Below are 24,065 nucleotides of genomic sequence, written 5' to 3'. Positions count from 1 at the left end.
AAATTTCTGACAAGAACATATACTATATTCTATATATAGCTTTATACAATTTCACTCTTTTGTTTTTTGATCCCATCATTGCTGTGTTCGAAAAATCGTGTTTACGGAATCACTATCTTTGCTATTTCATCTACATTCCAAGGCTAAGTACTGTGTATTTCTTCGATTATTATATTATTTTAGGATCAAATTAGTTCGTTTGTCTAGAAATCACGTATAAATTTAACTGTATCGTTTTACGGTAAACAGTTTGGCGCCCACCGTGGGGCCTTGACATCCGTGCAATTAAATTGATCCTTGCCTTTTTTACTAACGTGTTTTGATTATTTTGTCTTAGAAATAATCACAAAAAATGGCAGATAACACTATTAACGATGCACGCAACCCTGAAATTTGAGGGGATCAGCCTCATTTCGAGGATTCGATCAGTGATACTCGCAATGAGGGGAAGGACGCCACATCGGTGCATGACAATCAATACTCTCAACAAGTTCGAGAGACAACTCTCGATGATGCTGACGAGGAGCAAGTAGCGGATGCTGTGAGGATCCTGCAAGAGCAACATGCAATCATCCTAGGCCATCTCACGCGGCAGGATCAGGTTATGACGGAACTGAAGCAGACGCTATCAGGTGCTTCAAATAATGCAAACAAACGCGATTCAATTCCTCCCGTTATTCCCGAAGACCAAACAATGCAGAGAGTCAACAACAACACTTCCAGGGGTGAAGTTGGCTCCGATGGGGCTGGGGGAGCAGATCAGGTCTTAACAACGAGAACGATTCATTCAAAGATGAGCTTTTACGGTTCATGAGGGAAGTAAACGCCCGCATGGATCAAATTCCGGGCGCACCACCAGTATTGAAAGGCCCGAACTCGAAGAAGTATGTTCAATTACCGTACAAGCTAAGTGCGGCACCAGAACTAATCCCGAAGCGTTTCAAAATGCATGAAGTTCCAAAGTATGGTGGAACTTCAGACCCGCAGGAACATATTACTGCCTATATAACGGCGGTGAAAGGAAATGATCTAGCCCCTCACGAAATTGAATCTGTGTTGCTAAAGAAATTCGGCGAAATTACTACCTATTCATTACTGCCCGAGCATTCCATAGATTCTTTTGAAATGCTCGCAGATTCTTTCATTAAAGCTTATGTCGGGGCCAGAAAGGTACAAGCCCGGAAGGCCGACATATTCAGAATCACACGAGGAGAATCAGAATTGTTACGAGAGTTTGTTACCCGATTCCAGAAATAAAGAATGTTGCTCCCAGCCGTCCCGGATGAATGGGCAGCTGAAGCATTCACTAATGGATTGAATCCGAGAAGTTCAGATGCTTCTAGGAAGCTGAAGGAGAGCCTGCTTGAGTTTTAAGCAACAACCTGGGCAGATGTTGATAGCTGGTACGAGTCGAAGATAAGGATCAAAAATGACTAGGTCGGTTCTACATCATCGGCCAAAGGACAGGATAAGAACAAAGAAAAATCAAAGGATGACTACTACGCAGATAGGCAGACTACGAAGCGTCGATTTTTACCCTACGAGCGTACTGAAGGCCGTGGCAGAAATTTTCGAGCAGCAAACAAGTTCACAGTTGAGGAAGGGATTGATCGTGATCGAAACAAGATCACTTAAAGATAAACAAACGTCGGGGTCTCGAGATTTTTCTTACCCCAGGTTATCAGAATACAACTTCAACATCAGCATAGTGGAACTGGTGTCAGCCATGAGGAACATTAAAGAAGCATGGTTCCCAAGACCTATGAGGTCCGATTCTAGCCAGAGGGATCCCAATTTATGGTGCGAATACCACGGGACGAACGTTCACCGGACAGGGGACTGCCGACATCTTCGGGAGGAGGTGGCAATGCTATTGAAGAATGGTCATCTCCGAGAATTATTGAATGATCGAGCTAAGAACAATTATGGTCGCAACAGTGACAACGCAGAATCTTTGAAAGTAGGAGAAGAAACCCCACGCCAGACGATCAACATGATCTTTGGGGGGAACGAGATTAACGGGGTCACCTTTTCGGCGGCAAAAAAGACTAAAGTATCGATAACTCACAACAAAAGACTCCGGGAGGACGATATCACTTTCACGGAGGAAGACGCAGACGGATTGCTGTTACCACACAACGATGCACTAGTAATCTCTTTAAATGTGTTAGATTTTAAAATTAAGCGTGTTTTAGTGGATCTAGGAAGTTTAGCTAATATCATACAATGGAGAGTATTGGAACAAGCTAAACTCACCGGAAGCATTATTCCGGCAACAAAACTCCTCGCTGGATTCAACCTTGCGAGTGTGACGACCCGGGGAAAGATCTTGCTGCTCACGAACGCTGAATGAGTAATGAAACAACTCTCTTCGAAATAGTGGATGGTGATATGGGATACAACATCATCTTAGGAAGGTCGTGGCTACACGAGATGAAAGTTGTACCTTTGACGTATCACCAATTGCTGAAGTTTCCAACGCCCGAAGTAATCAAGCACATAAGAGGTGACCAACCATCAACAAGGGAGATGAATGCAATCTCAGTTTTCAGTAGCAAAGGGAAGGAGCGCACGATATAGCAATTACAGGAACCGACGCCTACTCCTCAGTCAGAAGAGGTTACTCCAGGGGCAGAGTCGTCAGAACAATATCAGGTGCCGAGATATTTCCAAGTTCTGGAAGAGACGGACGCAACAAAATCCACGATAGAGGAACTAGAGCAAGTGGCATTGTTCGAAGAATTCTTAGAAAGAAAATTTCACTTGGGGACAGGACTGCATCCCGAGCTCAGGTCTGGTTTAATTGAATTCCTTAAAATTAACATGATTGTTTTGCATGGTCGCACGAGGATACGACAGATATCCCAACAGAAATAGCCGTGCACAAGCTGAGTTTGGATCCCAACGTACCACCGGTACGACAGAAGAAGCGCCATATTGCGAGGCCAGGAATAAATTCGTCAAAGAAGAGGTAACCCGCTTGCTTACAATCGGTTCGGTTAGAGAGGTAAGATATCCAGACTGGCTAGCCAATGTAGTAATAGTTCCTAAGGAGAACAATAAATTTCGTATGTGTGTAGACTATAAAGATCTTAATAAGGCGTACCCGAAAGATTCGTTTCCACTGCGAAATATCGATCAAATGATTGATACCACGGTCGGGCACGAGTTAATGAGTTTCCTTGATGTTTACTCAGGGTATAACCAAATTAAGATGAACCCGAAAGATTGGGAAAAGACTTCGTTTATAACAAATTTTGGTACATATTATTCCAATGTAAGGTCTTCGGGTTGAAAAACGCCGGAGCCACTTATCAACGGTGGTATATAGTTACAATGTAATGCCCTTGAAGAATTGAAAATAAAGAGAATCACATCTTCGCCTTATCATCCGAGCGCAAACGGTCAAGCGGAATCGACAAACAAAGTGATCATTCAAAACCTCAAGAAAAGGTTGGAAGCAGCAAAAGGCAAATGGCCTGAAGAGTTGCCTGGAGTTCTATGGGCCTACCGAACAACGGCCAAATCAAGTACAGGAGAAACTCCCTTTTCCCTCGTGTACGGTGCTGAAGGCCTGATTCCGGTTGAAGTGGGCGAACCCACTTTGAGATATTCTCAGACAAATGAAGAATCAAACAACGAAGCAATGCTAATCTACTTGGAACTGCTCGAGGGACACAGAGACTTGGCGCATGTGAGGATGACAGCTCAAAAGCAGAGGATGGAGCGATATTACAATCAAAGAGCCAACTTTCGTTTTTTCAAAGTAGGAGACTTGGTTCTAAGGAAGGTAACACAAAGTACACGGGAGCTCAACGCGGGAAAGCTAGGTCCAACGTGGGAAGGTCCCTACCGGATTTCAGTTGTCACTGGGAAAGGTTCATACGAATTGAAGAACCAGAATGGGGACAAATTTCCCAGTAACTTGAACTTGGCGCACCTCAAAAGATATTATTGCTGATAAACGACGCTCAAACAGAAAGTATGTGTTGCACTCTTTTTCCCTTCGTTCAGTTTTTGTCCCAATTGGATTTTTCTGACAAGGTTTTTAACGAGGTAGCGACAAAAAGCATACTACGAAGACATCAGCAATAATACCTTTGATAGCAAGACACACGAACAAGCTTCCACTCGGGGACGATTAGGTAATCTTTGGTTTGATAGCAAATTCCCATCGGGAAGTCAAGTTTGCTACCGAACATAGGTTACCCTACCGTTCACGAGTACAAACCACCATAGGACTGTTAGGTATTCTTTCGCTCAATAGCATGGATTCCTAAGGGGAAACAAGATATGTTGCCGAGTGAAGGATTACCTAGCAATTCATTAGTGGAACCTTCGAAGATACAAGACTTACAGTGTTCCAATTCGCATTCTTCGCATTCAAACACTTGGGGGAATGATGTGAGGATACAAAAATAATGACTTCCACGTCAACCGGGAACGAAAATCTAGAAACAAAATGCGTCATCGGGACTGGGGACTGCGCAACCAGCCCCGTAGAAACAAGTTGTACAAGATAGCCACAAGTAGTGACAATTTCTTTTCTGCATAGCAAAATGCTTATGTAATTTCTGAAAATATAAGGAATAAAATGAAGTCCTTTTGCTTGTATCTTGTTTCTTGTCTAAACGATGAGCTAACTTTGTCATTTGAAAGTTAAATAAGTACTTCAAATGTTAGTGCCATAATGAACATGAGACGTCTTCTTCAAGAGCACTGTAAACATAAGAGGGCCCTCTCTTATTAAAAAAACCCTCACGTTAAATGGTTGGTTCCAGAGGAATCAATGCCCGAAATCCAAAATGCCATCGGAAAAAAATACACTCTAAGCCGCATATGAAAAGGACGCAAAAAGCAAATTTGCGCAAATATTCATAGAAACCCTAATGTAAAAGGGAAACTTGCGCAAATATTCATAAAAATCCTCACGTTACAGGGTTGGTTCTGGAAGAATCAATGCCCGAAATCCAAAATGCCATCGGGGAAAAAATACACCGGAAGCCGCATATGAAAAGGACGCAAAAAATAAACTTGCGCAAATATTCATAGAAACCCTCATGTAAAAGTGAAATTTGCGCAAATATTCATAAAAACCCTCACGTAAAAGGGATAATACTCGGAACCAAAATGCTTCGAAGAAAAGCCATCCGAGACTACACATAGTAAAACACGAATTGAACAACATGCACAGAATACTTGAGCAAATGCAAAAGTTAAAGGCTTGCATGGATATTCAAACGAAAGTAAGACTCAAACGGCACTTGAACAAAAAGAAGAAAATATGTCTTTATTTACAAGAACGGGCCAAAACGTTACAAGTACAAAATGGGAAAAGAAAGAAAAAGCTAAACTACAGCGCCTCCGGAACCAAAGAGGAAGAGAAGTATCCGCATTGCCGGGAAGAGTAGGTGGTTCCGCCGGTGGCTCAATGCTTTCCCCAGTTTGGTCTTTGGCCTCATCGCCTTCCGATCCTTCTTCATCTTCCAAAAACTCATAACCGGAATCAGAAGAACCTGGAGCATCAGACTGCGCCGGGAATCCATTTTTTGCAGCCAGCTCAAGCTCTCGGGTCTTAGCAATTTCGGCATCAATATCAATGATACCAGCTTTGGCCTTTTCCAAGGTTTTCCTCCTCATGATATACATGGAATAAGGTTTTTCAACAATGAGGGAAGCCGATCGGCGCTTAAGTTCTTCTTTTAGTTGAATAACCTCGGCGGAAATGTTTTCCCGGGCGGATCTAGCAGATTTGAGGCTAACGTCGAGCTCGCGGACAGTTGAACTAAAGAGCATATTATTCTCGATAGTTTTTCTGTACTTCTCTTCTAGCTGGTCATGTTTCGCCTCCACAACAGCAAGCTCTTCACTTTTGGAGTTCAAGGCTGCCTCCAAGTTAATCACTCTTTCAACGGAGACAGCCTCACAGTCGGTTGCAGCAAGAACAACCTTTAGGACTTCTGCTTATTTGGCATTGGCCTCATCAAAATTATCCCTCAGCGGCCCAATTTCTTGGCTGAGGGTTATCACTTGCTCGCTTTGCTGCAAATGAGCCTCTAAAACAGCGGCCTCAGTAGCTCTGGTTTCCAGTTCCGATAGACGGAGAACAGTATGGTCCCGTTCCGCCAAAAGATGATCCCGTTCAGAAGTAAGTTTTTCCTTCTCACGAATCAACCTTTGAAGGCCCTCAGAGGCAAGAAAGTTGGCCTATAAAATAAGAAGAGGTAAAACTTAGAATACATTCATTCAAAAGTAGAAGAAATAACAGAGGAATGAAGGAACGTACCGCCGCAGCATTATGCATAGCATTGTTCAACAAACACTCGCCCGTGAGTGTCTGAATATTTTTCCAGTCTTTTCCTGAAGCCAAAGGCTTCAGATAATTAGCAAGCTCCACCGGACGTGATATCAGGTTGCACCCGGCAGAGACCGAAAGAGTAATGTTCCTCCTTCTTTGTGGATCTTCAGAGGGGGCAGCATAATTTTGCCCCAAATTCCCATGAACTGGGGACTGTGGAAGAGGAACATCTTCTTCATGGTCAGGTACAGGGGATGGTGTAGCAACCGCTGGTGGAAGAGTGGACGAAAATGGGAATGATATAGCAGTTGCTGGTATTGATGAAGGTGGAGATGAAGCTGATGGGGTTGAAGAGTGAGAAGCAGCTACATCCAATGCAGTGCTGGTTGTTTGATGTTCGCCAACCAAAGACGGCAAAGACCCAGTACTCAGCCTCGCAGCACCGACTGCAGCAATTAGGGCCCGGAAGCGGGAGTTGGCATATTCTACTAAATCAGATTCTCCCCAAAGGGCTGAGACGTCGTCTTCAGTTGGTGCAACTATCTCAACAGGTTGAGCATCCTGTTGAGATGATGAGGATCGTCACCTTCTATGTAAAGAATCTCCCTCATCACTAGCTTCTTTATCATCATCGATCATCACAATGTCTACGACCGGCCCGGAAGGAGGACCGGTCATCATCGCCACCGGAGAAGACTCGGGGTCATCAATCTTTGCCCTTTTATTCTTCTCTCCGGCCGCGGAAGAACATCTTCTCTTTGTTTGTTTATCCTCCGGCTAGGGACTCCGTAAAGAAGTATTTGCACCCGAAACAGGCCCGGAGATACATGTTCGAGTAAGTGCTTCCTGAAGCAGCCTTGCTGCATCAACATGATTAGCTAGAATGTCCTCCTCGGGGACAACAACAGAGCCTGCATGTAGACCTGATTTCGTGAACAAGTCAGAAGAGTTCAACCAAGTTCTTCATATACAAAAATGGAAGTAAGGTAAATTAAAGTTACCATGATTTTTGGGTGAAGATACGGCCATAGAAGAATATCTAGTGAAAGGAATACTATACAAGGAACTTACGAGTGCGGTTCCAAGTAACTGGAAAGGATGAAGTCGTTGTCGGAATAATGTCGTTGGTGGCAACTGTAACGAACCGTTCCATCCACCCACGGTTGTTGACATCATCCATGCTAGACAACAAAGCATGGTGGTCGTGCTTGCAGAGGTTTATCATTCCCCCGCAGAAGATTTGGGGTAATAAAGATTCATCAAATGAGCTAAAGTTAGCTCCTCTCCAGTTTTTTGGCACAAACATCGAAGGCAGGCGATCGTCCTCCACACTGAAGGACTTACCTGTGCCAACCACACCTGGTAGCGAAGACAAAACTCTGCAATCACGAAATCAAGCTCTCGACTCAAAGAAAATGCACCCAAAGTAAATGGGTACGTGAAAAAATATCTGAAACCTTTCTTGGGAATGGTCACTCGCTCCGATAGATCAGGAGCAATGATTTCCAACTTATTGCAGCGACAGTCCTCCTTCACAACGGGAATACTGGAAGGACGAATGGAAGAAGGGTACCTACTAACAGCCCATGTACGAGGGTTAGCACTAGAAAATTTCTCTTCAAAATCCTTCGAAGTACTAAGCCTTCTTGGGATGATGGAACCCATTGTTGGAGGAACATAGTCATCGGTTTTGTTCTTATTCTTTGAAAAAACAGCACATTTAAAGGAAGAAGCCATTGAAGAAGGAGATGGAAAAGGTTGTGTTTGAAGAAAATTAGAAAAGGGATTGAAAACAAGGATGCAAATCAGAAGCTCGAACAATTGTGAAACGCAAAGGAAAAGAAAGTTGCGTATAAGTAAAATTTTGGCGGCTAAATTCATGGCCATGATTACCTTGATAATCGGCAAAAGCTGTGCTGAATCATGGGATGACGCGTGTTCGGGACATTAAATGCAGAGAGATGTACGTCTAATCAATTGTTAGAGACCTTCAGGGGGAGTTATAGTAATTCCCGCCAAAAAGGTGTTTCTACCCACTTTCCGATAACACAAAGTTATGTCACCAGAAAGCAGGGAACTATCTGTATAGGGTAAAATATGATATGACACGTGGCTGACTAAAAGGAGGACACGTGGAATGTGAGATGGGATGGCTGAGGACCGAGCGCAGCCACTCTGCTTGTCACCGGAAAGGATAACGTTCATGAAGGTGTATTAAATGCTCTGCGCCCGGCGGCATTTACTAAGGAATATCCTGCAGCATTAAGAGTAACAGTCCGTTACAGAGAATTTGGCATTTATATTCACCGTTACATTTTCATCAATGACCCTCATAATTGGCAGTAAAGGAGGGCACGATCCTATGACATCTTTCCCTAGACATAACTATAAATAGTGAGTTCAGTTACCATTGTAAAGGACACGAAAATTTCGGACAAGAATATATACTATATTCTATACAAAGCTTTATACAATTTACTCTCTTGCTTTTTGATTTCATCATTGTTGTGTATTTCTTCGATTATTATATTATTTCAGGATCAAATTAGTTCACTTGTCTAGAAATCACGTATAAATTTAACTGTATCGTTTTACGGGTAAACATAACATATATTCATTGATTCAACAGACTTTTTTTTTTATGGTCTAAGAAGCTATATCCAGTAATGGGGAAGAGGGGATTGGTCGTCTAGATCAATTATTGCCCTGGTAACGTTCTTGTTTTTTGCTCGTAGTCTCAAGGTACTGGACATCAATTTTCTACCACTACCTACACCTGTACTGTATGTTGAGTTTAATGGTTTAAAATGGTCAAACCCTTGAAAAGTGAAACTTTTATTGCAATTTGAGGAACTGTGAGTTTGACTGAAAACATCTTTTGGTTGTGCTATATTAGTGGTTGAATTGATTTGTTCACCGTTGTTGCTTTCCTAGTCTAAATGTTATCTTCATGGGTGAGAGTTGCTTTTTAAAGGGAAAGCAACATCTGAGACAATTAGTAGCGTTATCTCTTCTGGGTCATACTACATTGGCTGGTTTGTGCTGGCTACAACCAACTTATAGATTATTTAAGCATTCAGATAAACTGGCAGTTTCTCCCTGAAAAGCACATGGAAAGGGAAAATGGAGATTTCCTTTTTCTTCAACAGTTTCTTAACCTACCAAACAGGGGAAAAGGCATTTTCAGAAAGAATGACATAAGTCTAAGTTGCAGGTTGCTTGTTAATACTTCATGTCCTTTGATTATTTAGTACTACCTTTTCTTTTAATGACCTCTTAGCATTCGGTACGTAGGTATGTTGTCCTCTTATCACATGATCTTTTTTATCCTGAGTAAAGATGGAAAGCAATTTCCTTCACCGTTGACGCATAGTTAGCAAAGAATTACTTGCAAATTCCGTGTTAATTAATCTTACTAGAAGTACGGGATGTGGAATATGAGTGACTCACAAATGAATAAAGCATTTTTCACGTCACCACCAAATGTAACAAAGACATGCCGTGTCCAACGTATTGCTGCGTTTTAGTGTGAATTTTATTATAAGTTATATGCTATAGAGAATTAACCTTTGGATTTTTGTATAGACAACTCCTCTTGCATCTGTGCAAGTGGCATTATCGGAACTTAACAATAACTAACTTGCACTTCAGTTTTAAGAAAGCAAATTGGGATAAGTTATAAGAATGCAGTTAACTGTCTATGTGTCTCCAGTTAGGCTCTAATGAGTGCAGTTTCTTAAGAGACATCCTTAATTGAAGGTTCACAAAATAATACTCCTAGTAATATCAAGGGTGGATATGATACAAAATCGGAAATATAGTTTCTTGAAAATATCTATTCTAATCCATTCTAGCCGTAGAGAGTGAAAACTCACGTGTCCTATCCTTTTTTTAGGCCATTGTCATTTCAGTCTTGCGGTTGTTTATTTGATAGCTGGAATGTCAAATACATATGGCTTTTTGCTCATGCTTTGGATCTAAGTAGCAAAATGAGTTTAATTGTGGTGGTTGAGGAGCTGCTAAGTAGTACATATTGCTTTCATTAGCTGCGGAAAAAATGACAGGAAGAAAGTACCATCAAGCAAGCAATGAAAATACATAGATTTGGCCCACGTTGTCCATTTTTAAGCTTTCAAACTATTTGTCGTTTTTCCTGCCATAAAAACACCAGAGAAAAATATTTTCTTGACTTACTCTGATTATTTCAGTATGCCCACCAACCCTACAACCTTTAATTTCGTTGGCTTTCACGTACATAGACAATTTAGGATGTTCTCTTGCACGCGCCAAGTGTCTTTTCTTCAACATTAATCATAACTATCTTTACATGCACATCATGCCTTGTAATTAATTAGTGGAGGTCAGTTGTTCTTGTTTGTTGCTTTGAGTTGGATTTTACTTTGAGAAAATGACATGATTAAATTTTAAATCCATCATAAAGTCTAATTTGGCCCCACCTAATTGTGGAGTGTTCCTGTTTAAAAGATTTCTTAGGTAAGAAATCAAGATTTTTCAGCATTAACATATATGACGATAATGATGTGATTGAATAGCTTAAAGATGTTTTATTAGACTTGAAAAGATATCAAAGTGAGCGTGGACAAGAGTTCATTACAAAAACTTTTACTTTCCACATGCCTCCACCAACTCAATGAGAAAGACCCTTCAATAGATAGTCTATTTCATCAACTGTTCACTGCCCATTTTGGATAAAATCTCAGCCATAGAAACTGGGAGATTATTTGGAGTTGTTATTAATTCATCAAATAGTACGGATTTTTGTAGGCATGTGACATATTCGTCACATTCAAGATAGATCTCATGATATTACAGATATATAGAAGGCCAGCCCGAGCATTTCGTGTTCACACGGGTTTCGAGAAGGAATGTGATGTAGACAGCCTACTTTGACGCAAGTATCAGTGGTGTGATGTAGACAGTTTTTGTCGGCATGTGACATATTAGTCACATTCAAGATCGATCTCATGATATTACAGATATATAGAAGGCCAGCCCGAGCATTTCGTGTTCACATAGGTTCCGGGAAGGGGTGTGATGTAGACAGCCTACCTTGACGCAAGTATCAATGACTGATTCCATGGCTACAAGGTCACACGGAGACAACTTGACCGTTGCTTGATGCTCCCTCCAGATATATGATAGAATAAATTTCCAAGGCCAAATGTACAGTTAATTTCTTCGTATGGGTTGTGAAACATGCATTTCCTGTACTTGTAAACTTTGAACTCAATTATTTAACATATATACCATTGAAGGCAAGATTTGAGCATGATCTAAACCAAAATGTCGCAAATCATCACATCATAAGAATTAACTAGTCGTCTGCAGAGTACTACTACTGCAGCCGGCCGCATAAGAACATTTACAGTGGGCCTAAATTAACCCGACCAGATATGCTACTAAGTAATTACGAAGCTTGAAAAAGAAAGTAAAATCTGAATAAAACAAAGGACGAAAAATTGTAAGAAAAACCAAATTAAAATTCTACTACTAGGACTCCTAGAGTTTGAGAGACAAGTCAAGCTTCTTCAATTCTTCTTGATTATTACTCTTGGAAATATGAGGACCACCACCACTATCCCATCTGTATGCTGAAATACCATCAACCACAGAAGGAAACTTTTGAATATTGTTATCAAATCTAGCAGCACCACCAACTGATGATGTTCCACCGTTGTAATTATAACAATCTGGTGGAGCAAGTCGACCAATAGCCGGCTGCTGATCAATAGGCCGTCGAATTGACCAACCGGGATGTCCGTACAAGGGTGCACCAAATGGGCTACTGGGCTTGTGAATCATAGAGTGGACTTGAATTCCAAGAGATCTATTGAATGAGCCATGCAATGGAAGTGAAGCCATACTTGAATATTTATCGTAACCAAAATTAGCGGCTGTTGAACTAATTTTTTGACCTCTTTTGGCCATTGTTCTCTCTCGTTTATGTGCGTTTTGATGGCCGCCAAGTGCTTGAGAACTGTAAAATTTTCTTTGACAATAGTTGCAAGAAAATACCCGAGGCTCAGTTTCGTTAATATTATTACCTCGAGAATTAGGATCCGATGAACTTGTCTGAATATTGGATTTGGACCCGTGGTCAGTATTACAAAGACTTAGATCCAGAATAAGATCATTGTTTTCTTGATCATCTATTGTTTGATTTTGTGACAATTCTTCTGTTGATTGACTTTCCATTTTCTGTTGGGACAGCAACTTATTTGGGAAATTGGAGAGGACAGTAGTTGGGGACAGAAATGGTGCTGCAACTTTGAGAGAAGTACATGAATTATCTGATGTGGGAAACTTCATATGAATTCAACAAGGTAAAGGGGAAAGTGGGACTAGGACTTGCACTTTGTGCGTGATGATTATTGGGTTTAATAGCAAGAAAAGAAGTACTAATAAATGTTTATTGATTGAGAATTTAATGCTATGGTACTATGTAAGGAAGGAGGCATTACAGTTACAATAGCTTATTATAGTAAAATAAAAAGATACTCCAATGGGAATTTTAGTAATAATAATTATATAGAGAGAGAGATATGCATGTGTTATTTTGATGGAAACTAGTGAAGAAAACAGCGTGTCTCAACCTCTTCTGCTAGCATATATATTTCTCAGTTTTAAAAATTATATTCCGGACTAGCTAGTAAATTAAACGTGCAATGAGCAAACCATAAAAAAGAGAAGGGTGGATGGGGGATAAGTATTTACCCTTTCCGGTATTTGCATCAAATTATACTACCATAGGTAAAAAATGATTAAATTGAGGCATTGAAAAAAAAGATAAATTGAGGCAAGAATGTGCAGTAATGTATGATTTAATATAAGTGTATGCTGAATTGCTGAGACACATTGTGCCTTACCGGATGCAGATAAGTTTTTACCGAGAGGATTAAAGGTGAAAAATCTTTCATTTATTTTTAACAGAATAAAATCCAGTATTTATTACTCCAATTTTAAATACACTTCTCCTTAGACATCAAGTAAGTATTATAGTCCACCTCAGAGTTGTATTATAGGCATTGATTATATTTTTCAGAGCCAGTCATTGTTAAAGAAGGATATGCTTTAATGAATCAACATATATCACGCATATTTTATACATCAGTTACATATATTCCTAATTCAAAGATTCAAATTAAACTTTTTGGCGCAAGCATGAGGTAGCATTTAATTTAGCGTGTCTTTTTTAAACTTTTTCAAAATAATCAATAGTGAACGGTAATACTACTTAATGTTTATTTATTGTGAAAAAACACTGAGTACGCAGTATTTAAGAACAGCTCCAAACGGGGTAGTGCGCTGTTACTCCATTACATTAATTAGCACATATGATTCCGACTACAAACTGAATCCATGTTTTTGCAATTAGTACTTTATTTTTCTGAAAATGGAAGGGAAAGAAGAATATAAGTAACCATAAGCTGATTTGCTCTAGGAGAAAAATGTTGAGCCTTAAATACAACGCTTGTTTGTTCTAAACAATGAGGATCACAAATAGTTATTTTAAACAAAGCTATACTAAAGGATGACGTCATCAAGATGGTTACTAAATTTTTTTATTAATAGTGATGCCCAATATAAACTTTGAGAGGCGAACAGATTAAATTATGTTGGCTCTAAGCTAGTTGAAGAAACACGATCTAAAAATTTTGATTCATGGGTAGCTAGATCAGAGTAGGAAAGGCAAGGAAGTTAAAGCTTGTTTCCCCAACTTTTTCAACACTAGCTAGTTTACTTTTTCTAACTGAGAACTACAAATCTTTGTTCCTGCAAAAGGACATTCTCATTTCAAGTAGTCAATATATCCGTGGTAATTTACTTTCTGGAGGGAAAATATTACTTACGGTAATTTGTAAAATATTGGCCAAATCGAGAAAGGAAACAGGCACTAGTAATTTTGATGTGTCAGGGTCTTGTGATTAGTTAAATATAAATGTTTACCCTAAAAAATGGATAACAATTAAATTTATAAGTGATTTTAAGGATACGTGGATTAATTCAATACAAACGATAAATTGCGTTAGTTTAAACAAATAAAGGACATAATAAATTGTCAAACCAATCAAGAGGAGTGATCCCGAACTTAATGACAACTTAATGAAATGTCTACCTTCAATCTCGGGCTCGCGTTACTGATGATTTGATGAACAAAAGTAAGAACTTTGAAAAACAAAGAAAATAAGAGTATATTGCCTTGATGTGCGTGTTACAATGTCTCTAATGAATAATCAGACCCCTCTTTATATAGTAGGGGAGTTTTACCCTAAGTACAATTCCATAAAAGGTAAAAATCTTCTGTTTAACTAATCACCAGTCCTCTGCCGATACGTGCCGAGATTCACGCTGTGACATCCGGATGGTCACAGATATCACGATTGTACTCGATTATCTGGTAATACTCTATGAGGCCTCTAGGATTCGAACAAGGGGTAATGGTCCCGATACTCCCGAGGGCAAGCGCTTTGCCGGGACCCTGCCTGTAAGGCCTCATAAATTTTTTCCCTAAAAACCTGGATTCCGTGATGTCGAAGTAGGCGTAGAGGTTAATAATAGTAAAATTCGGACTTTTTGGATTGAACATTGCGATGGGGAGTTGAAGAAAAATATTGGGCAGAAGTAGGCATTTCTGCGGTCCGTTCTGTGACCGCAGAACCACTCTACGGATCGCAGAATGGAGCAGTTTTTTGGGCCATTTTTAATGTCATTTTTGCGGCCAATTATGCGACCGCATAACCATTTTATGGGCCGCACTCTTGCGCATATCCCGCTTTGGGATTTTTCGGAGGGAGGTTCTGCGGTGCACTATGCGACCGTAGAACCGTTCTACGGTGTATTATACGACTACAAAACAGGTCTGCGTGCCGCATAGTGACCGCAGACTTGGTCAGTTCCTTTCCAGTTTTGGCACCCAAGTTTCGCGGTCATTTCGCGGATCGTATAATCATGATGCGGTCGCATATGCGACCGCAAAACCTGTTCCGGAGCTTCATTTTTGGGATTTTTAAATCCGACCCTATTCTGTTAAAACACATCCCATAGACCATTTTGAGCTTATTTTTGATACCTTTAGAGTGAGTGAGAGAGTCCTAGAGAAGGAAGTGATCTTCATCAAATTACTCTTCAATTCTTGCATAAACCTTTTAAGATTATCAAGAGAAGCACCCTAGGTCTTCATCCTAAAGGTAAGAATCTATGCCCTAACTCTTAATTTCGAAAATCTTCTAAAAAGGGGGATAATTAGAAAGACAATTCTTGGGTGTGAGGGTTGTTGTCTTGCATGCATGTATCCTTGAAGTATGTGGGAAGGTTGTGAGCTAAAAATGGTAGAGAATGGGTTGGGGAATGATGGAATCTTTCACAAAAGGGGCTTAAATATATTAATGCCCACCTAGTGTTTGATAATGTGCTCAAATGAGCTAGAATCGTGATAATCTTCCTAAATTTAGTCCAACTTGCTATATTTCTAAAATAGATCGAAGTTGCTAAGAATTTCGGAACGTTGTTGTGAAACCCCAGAAAACTTTTCTAACAAGATTAAGCCAAACTCGAGCTTAAGAGAATATTTTGCGAGACCTCGAAATGCTTGCAAACCCACACGAGGGTAATAGAATCATTACAATACTTAGGCATGAAGGTAAGATGGATTTAAGGTCCTCAAGTTGTTTGATTAAAGACATAGATTTGAATGATTGAGCTAATAGGGAGGAAAGGATTCCAGCAGACGTGCGTAGCCTTCTTGCGTAGCCTACGCAGGTTGCATAGGCAAAAACAGAATAGAAGTGAGGGGGAGGACTTAAGTTGCGTAGGCTACATAGGCCTACGTAGCCAATCTGCGTAGGCTACGCACTTTGCCTACGCATGCTATTTTATATAAAAATAGGGGGATTCAGGGAGAGAGTAAGAAATTTTATTTTTTGCTAGGTTTTGGGTTCTATAGAGAAGGTGGAGCATCCCCAACCCAAATACACATCAAAGGTGAGTTTTATGATATTTTTATAATGGATTAACACTAGTTAATGATAGTATTAATATCTACATAGATTGAAATTCATAGGGATTCCTCTAATCTTCAAGAATCATTCAAAAGGGTTCAAGTTAGGGTTTGAACTACAAGAGGTAAAATCCCTACCCTACACTTAAATACATCTATGGATTAAGTATTTGGAATGTATTATGAAGTAGAAAGTACCAACTGGTTGAAGAATTATGCTAGTCCTTGAAATGGGTATTGTGAGTTAGGGTTCTTGAATGGAGAAGAAGATGAATAGTGAATTTTTGAATCTTGTTAACATGATTGGTGATCCTAGTGCTTCAATAGCTTAATCATGATTAAGTATTGAATCGTATAACATGTATTAGGCTTAAAGGCCAATGATGGAAGCAACTAAGGATAAAAGGGATATGTATGGGTGAATTGGGCTTGTTGAAGACTTATAGTTAACTTGTGAACCTTAAAAGGGTATCGACATATATTTGGATACATTTTGATGTCTTGGAATGTCTAATGTAGATATTGGCTTGTTGGCGACGTTTGAGAGTTATAAATGAATTGAAGCGTCGTACAATTATTTTGAAGCTTGGACTTGAGGTAAGTTGATTAATACTTACTCTTCTTGACGGATTTTCTCTAAAATCATATTTGAGTTGTTACGTGAGTTTGTAAATGTGCATCCATACTTGTGGGGATAAGCGAAAAGGATGTCACTATGCATTTGGAGTTGTATTGCTTAAAGAAAGTTTTGTTGTTTTACAATTGAAAATTTTTATTTCTAAAGATTCGATGTCAAACGATGCTTGAGGAAAATGTTATAAGTTTTATTCAAACTTGAGTATTGGAAAGAATATAAAATATTTGAGTGCCGAAGATGTATTTTTATGAAAAGTATTTCCTTTTGAAACTTGATTAATGGATAGCACTCGTTGTATCTTTAAAAAATGGATATTAAATTGCTAAAGGCTTTAACATGAAAAAAATCATATGTTTGATTGTTTTATTCAAATGGTTTGGTTTGGCCATGAGCAATGATTTGATTAAAAATAGATCCTTTGAGGCTAATATGCTATGAATCTATTTTTGAAATATCAAATATTTTGGGAGTTACTAGTGGAGACCACCGAGATTGGTTCGAATGTTGAGTTCGTTACTATAGAACTACACGTGCCGGTGTATGGACACATTCCAAGGCTAAGCCGAGGTTTGTGGGATAAAGTCCCCCATTGAGAGGGAAAATGATCATTACTTAAAGTAATGAGGTTAAGTCGACTCATACGGCACTACGGGAAGCCGTACAGACAAGTAGGGTCAAATACTTATTGCTAGGTTGATCACCTAGTAGTTGTTTATTATGTCGGTGTCGGTATAGTACTCCCGGTGAAAAGGTAAAAGCTAATTTTGTTATGTTTAGGCCTAAGGAGCCAAAAGTGATTTCAATGACTTAATGAAGTTGAAATAATTTTACATGATTTTATTAGAATCATGGGTTGGTATAAAGCCCCGTTATTAGAATCATGGGTCGTTTCGAGAGTTATAGCCCCGTTTCTCCCATTTCTGCTTCTTTTTATGCTTTTCAGCTATATTACGATATATCAGGTTAGTTGGTTCGGGTCCGAAGTGATTTCGGAGTGGATTGAGACACTTAGTCTCTAAAGTAGAAGCTTAAGTTGGAAAGGTCAACCGGATATTGACTTATGTGTAAACGATCTCGGATTTGAATTTTGATGATCTTGTTAGCTCCGTTAGGTGATTTTAAACCCGGGAGAGCGTCCAGAATGAGATTTGGAGGTCCGTGGTAGAATTAGGCTTGAATTGGCGAAAGTTGAAAATTTGGCGATTTTGGTCGGCAATAGAAAATTTAATATCGGGGTCAGAATGGAATTACGGAAGTTGGAATAGGTTTGTGGTGTTATTTTTGACTTGTGTGTAAAATTTGAGGTCATTCGGACGTGGTTTAGAGGGTTTCGGCATCGTTGGTGGAATTCCGAAGTTTAGAAGTCCTTAGACTTGAATCCGAGTGTAATTGGGTGTTTTGATATCGTTTTGAGTGTTTCGAAGGTTCGACTAAGTTTGTATGTTGATATATGACTTGTAGTTATGGTTGGTTGAGGTCCCAAGGGCCTCGGGGTGATTCCGGGTGGTTAACGGATTGTTCTAAGTTGGAAAAATGCAGCTAAAGCTACTGGTACTGGTATTTCCGTACCTGCGGAAGGGGAGCCGCATGTGCAAGGGCACAGTAGCGCTTGGAGAAGTCATAGGTGCGGGCAAGGCTAAGGTGGATTGGAACCGCCGGTGCGGGAAGGCTATCGCATCTGCGAGCCTGCAGGTGCGAGACCTGGGGCGCAGATGTGGAAGGGAGGAAAAAGACTGGCTTCGCAGATGTGGAGAGTTATGCGCAGGTGCGCAAGCGCAAGCACGAAAGGTTGGCTGCAGATGTGAAACCTGGGATCTTAAGTGAGTTCCACACCTGCGATGGAAATTCCGCAAGTGCGGTGTCGCAGAAGCGGAAAAAGAGACCGCAGGTGCGGCTTCGCTGGGCAGAATGTATAAATTGAGGACTTCGTGATTTTTCTCATTTCCACCATTTTAAACTCGGACTTTGGAGCTTTTAAGGGGATTTTTGAAGGGGATTCAAGGTTATTCACTGAGGTAAGTTGCTTGAGTTCTATTATCATTAGCTATGGTATTTTCCCGTTGATTTCTCAACTAGTTAGTAGGATTTTTGAAGTGAAATAAGGGGTTAGGGCTTGGGATTTTAGAGAGTTTAATTTAAGGATTTGGGGACCAAATGATGTCATGTTTTGATAAATTTTGTATGTATGGATTTGTAAGTGAATGTGATTTCTAGTTTTGTGACTTTTGTCGGATTTCGAAACGTAGGCCCGGGGGCCGGTTTGAGTCGATTTCAGATTTTTGGCTATAATTTGGTATTTTTCTTGTGGAATTGATTCCTTTAGCCTATTGATCTTATTGTATTGCTTGCGGCTAGATTCAGGACGTTTGGAGGTCGGATCGAGGGACAAGAGCATTGCGGAGTAGAGATTTGCTCGGATTGAGGTAAGTAACAATTGTAAATCTGGTCCTGAGGGTATGAAACCCCGAAATTTTGTATCATTTTGTTATTTTAAGGTGGCGCACATGCTAGGTGACGAGCGTGTGGGCGTTCACCATTGGGGATAGTGACTTGGTACGTCTCGTATCAACTGTAAAGTTGAATATTTTGTTGAAATTATATGATTCTTATGTGTTTTAGAAAGAATTTCTGTAAATCAGGCTGGATGCCATGTTTAGGCCTTATGCCATTGTTGTTTGGACCCTTATAGGTCTTTTCTTGCTATCCTCTCATTGTTTTTGATTGAAAATCTATACTCAGTCATGTTTATACATATTTACAGCATAACTCAGTCTCTATTACTCTATTTTGATGTATCATATAAATGTTGTTTGGGCTGAATACTTTGTTTTTCTGAGAGCCCGAGAGGCTGGAGAGGTTTATGACTGAGTGAGGCCAAGGTCCTGATTTGTAAGGATATTTATGGGATCGGGCTGCACGCCGCAACATGTTTGATATAGGCCGAGGGCCTCATTGATTTATGCCATGATTGGCTTGATATAGTGTTTGGACTGAAGGAGCCCCTCCGGAGTCTGTACATACCCCCAGTGAGCACAGGTACCTACTGAGTGCGAGTGCCGAGTAACTGGGAGGCATGAGTGATGGTGAGGTCTGCCCGAGGGGCTGTATACGAGTGATTGTGAGGTTTGCCCGAGGGGCTGTATATGAGTGATGTTGCCCGAGGGGCTGATTATGATTTCATTATTTTGCTCACCTTTGCATTGAGCCTTTGTTTGAAAACTGTTGAAAGATGTCTTTAAATGATTTTACTGGGACTGGATTTAAAAGAGATGATTTAATTCAAACTCTGGTTTTAAAAGCATGCTGTATTTTACTAAATATTTTATGATATGAACTTTACTTGCATTATTGCTCGTCACTACTTCTCAGTCTTTATTTACTGTTGTTACTTACTGAGTTGGTGCACTCACATTACTCCCTGCACCTTGTGTGCAGATCCAGGTGTATCTGGACACGGTAGCGACTGTTGACTATTCCGGTTGCAGATTTTCTCGGAGATAGCAAGGTAGCTACTTGGCAATCGCAGCCCTACTCTTCTCCCTCTTATCTTCCTTTAGTTGTATTTAGCTATTTTTCAGACTCTGTTAGTCTCGATATTGTAAGGCAAATTGTAGTAGATGCTCATGACTAGTGACACCCCGATGTCGGGATTTTTTTTTCCGTACTTTTATTTTGATTTGAACTCCTTTACGAAGGTTTTTATGTTAAATAGCCTTGAAATTATCTTTGAAATGAAATATCAGTTTGTTTTGGAAATGAGTCGGCTTGCCTAGTTCCACGATAGGCGCCAACACGACAGGGTTAGTTTGGGTCGTGACAAGTTGGTATCAGAGACTAGGTTACATAGGTCTCACGAGTCATAAACGGGTTTAGTAGAGTCTTGCGGATCGGTACAGAGACGTCTGTAATTATCTTCGCGTGCTTTCAGGCCTAACAACTACATCTTCCTTTGGATGTTGCCTGCAAGTGTTAGTCCAATTCACAATATATGTAATAATAAATAAATAAATAAATAAATAAGAATGAATGGTGTCATACATTAGCAGTAGTATCATTTTAGGTGGGTTATGTTCTAGTTGTTCGGTAGATGTTCACCGTTCCCTGCTTTGAGTTTATGAACCTTTACCGGTAATATCGATAATTCGATATGGACCTTCCCAATTCGGTCCCAGTTTCTCTTCGTTCGGGTTCCGAGTGTTCAGTATCACATTTCTTAACAATAAGCCCCCGATATTAAAGTGTCGGAGATTGGCTCTCTGGTTGTAATACCTTTCGATTCGTTATTTCTGGGATACCGACCGAACGAGGGCGGCCTCGCGCCTTTCATCCAATAGTTCCAGGCTCGTACTCATGGTCTCACCGTTTGACTCTTCGGTCGTATATCAAAACCTGAAACTCGATTCTCCTACCTCGACTGGTATTAGCTATTTGGCACTGTAGACCAACAAAAATAGGGTGGCCCCGGTACTAGACTTTGAAGTCGTACGGTATGCCCACATGACTTCGGGCAAAAATTTTCTTCCATTTTCCTTTGGCATCGATCAATCTCTTCTTAAGGTTTTGGAGTATGGTCTTGTTTGTATACTCCGCATGCCCGTTCTCACTAGGGTGATAGGGTATTGACAAGATCCTTTTGATCTTATGGTCCTCGAAAAATTTGCTTACCTTATTACCGATGAACTATTTCTCATTGTCATATACGATCTCGGCCGGTATTCCGAACCGACATATTATGTGGTCCCATATAAAATCAATGACTTCTTTTTCTCTGACTTTCTCGAATGCCTGAGCTTCAACCCATTTAGAAAAATAGTTAGTCATAAATAATATAAATTGAGCCTTACCAGGTGCCCATGGAAGGGGACCGACAATGTCCATTCCCCATTTCATGAATGGCCATGATGACAAGACCGATGCAGTAGCTCCCCCGACTGGTGGATCATCGATGCGTGCCTCTGATAACCGTCGCATTTTCATACGAACTCCTTCGCATCTTTCTCCATGTCGATCCAGTAAAAGTCTGCTCTGATTATCTTACGAATCAATGATTCGGCCTTCGAGTGGTTCCCGCATGTGACTTCGTGAACTTTCCTCAAAACATATTCGGTGTCTCCCGGTCCCAGACATAAGGCGAGTGGGCCATTGAACGCTCTTCTCAATAGGGTGTTATCCTTAGACAGGCTGAACTTGGCCGATTTCGTGCGCAAAGCTCTCGATTCTTTAGGATTCGAGGGCAGCTTCTCGGTCTTGAGGTAATCTATATACTTGTTTCTCCAGCCCCAAGTTAAGCTTGTCGAGTTTATCTCGGTGTGGCCTTCTTCCACTACCGATTTTATGAGTTGTACGACCATTCCCTAGTTGAACTCACCATCATCAACCGACGACCCCAAGTTAGCTAGAGTATCGGCTTCGTTGTTTTGATCTCAGGGTATATGTTGTAGGGTCCACTCCTTGAACCGATATAGTGTTACATGTAGCTTATCCAGGTATCTTTGCATTTGCTCCTCTTTCACTTCGAACGCCTTATTGACTTGATTCACCACAAGGAGGGAATCACATTTGGCTTCGATCACCTCACCCCCCGGGCTTTTAACCAGTTCGAGACCTGCAATCATGGCCTCATACTTAGCCTCATTGTTAGTCAATTTCACAGTTCTAATAGATTGCCTAATTACATTACCCATGGGCGGCTTCAACATGATGCCGAGTCCGAACCCTTTTGCGTTCGAAGTACCGTCCGTAAAGAGGGTCCAGATCCCCGAGGAAGTTCTCGAGGTTAACAACAATTCCTTTTCGACTTCAAGTATTAAGGCCGGCGTGAATCGGCCACGAAGTCTGCCAAAATTTGAGACTTGATTGCGGTTTGGGTCGGTATTCAATATCGTACCCACTAATTTCCACGGCCCATTTGGCAAATCATCCCGAGAGATCGGGTTTGTGCATTATGTTCCTTAATGAGTAAGTAGTCACGACACATATGGGATGGCATTGAAAATATGGCTTTAACTTCCTGGAGGCGCATAGCAAAGCGAGCGCCAATTTCTCTAAGTGAGGATACCTCATTTCGGCCTCGCCTAGAGTCCTGCTAACATAATGTATAGGTAATTGCATACCTTCTTATTCCCGAACTAAGACACCACTCACCGTTATCTCAGATACCGCCAAGTATAGGTACAACTGCTCGTCTGCCTTTGGAGTATGAAGTAAAAGCGGCCTCGAAAGGAATCGTTTGAGTTCTTCCAAAGCTTGATGGCACTCCGGAGTCCACGAGAAATCATTCTTCTTCTTCAATAACAAGAAGAACAAATGACTCTTATCGGAGGACCTTGCAATGAATCGACCCAAGGCAGTTATGCACCCGGTTAGTCTTTGAACGGCCTTGACATTGTCCACCATGGTGATGTATTCTATGGCCTTGATCTTATCGGGATTGATCTCGATTCCCCGGTTGGACACCATGAATCCAAGGAACTTCCCGGACCCGACTTCGAATGCGCATTTCTCCGGGTTCAGCTTCATATTGTATTTCTTCAGTATGTTGAAGGTTTCCTGCAAATGTTTCAAATGGTCCTCTACTCGTAGAGACTTAACTAACATGTCGTCAATGTAAACTTCCATTGATTTTCCTATTTGCTCTTCAAACATCTGATTTACTAGGCGTTGGTAAGTGGCACCAGCATTTTTTTTAGTCCGAATGGCATTACGTTATAACAATAGGTGTCATATTTAGTAATGAAGGAAGTCTTTTCCTGCTCGCCCGGATCCATCCGGATCTGGTTGTACCCGGAATAGGCGTCGAGAAAGTTGAGTATCTCGTGGTCGACCGTTGCATCGATCATGTGATCGATTTTAGGCAAAAGAAAAGAGTCCTTAGGGCATGCCTTGTTCAAGTCTTTGTAGTCTACACACATTCTTAATTTATTTCCCTTTTTAGGCACTGCCACTACGTTTGCTAACCAGTACGGGTACTTAACTTCCCGAATGGAACCTATTTTAAAGAGTTCGGATACCTCATCTTTGATGAAAGCGTGCTTGATTTCGGACAGAGGCGTCCACTTCTGTTTAACCGGGTGAAACTTCAGATCTAAGCTCAACTTATGAGTAGTTATTTC

At 40.6% G+C, this 24,065-nt stretch overlaps 1 protein-coding gene across 1 annotated transcript; it reads right to left on the bottom strand.

Moving 5' to 3' along the window:
• Window positions 1–11,593: 11,593 nt before the first annotated feature.
• On the bottom strand, window positions 11,594–12,870 carry LOC104114514 (zinc finger protein 3). The gene has a single exon (XM_009624973.4). The coding sequence runs from the start codon at window positions 12,626–12,628 to the stop codon at window positions 11,819–11,821; it is 810 nt and encodes a 269-aa protein (XP_009623268.1). The 5' UTR covers window positions 12,629–12,870; the 3' UTR covers window positions 11,594–11,818.
• Between the last annotated feature and the right edge of the window lie 11,195 nt (window positions 12,871–24,065).

This window comes from Nicotiana tomentosiformis, chromosome 3 (assembly GCF_000390325.3).
Source record: "Nicotiana tomentosiformis chromosome 3, ASM39032v3, whole genome shotgun sequence".
NCBI classification, from domain to species: domain Eukaryota; kingdom Viridiplantae; phylum Streptophyta; class Magnoliopsida; order Solanales; family Solanaceae; genus Nicotiana; species Nicotiana tomentosiformis.
This window is presented reverse-complemented; position numbering and strand designations above follow the sequence as displayed.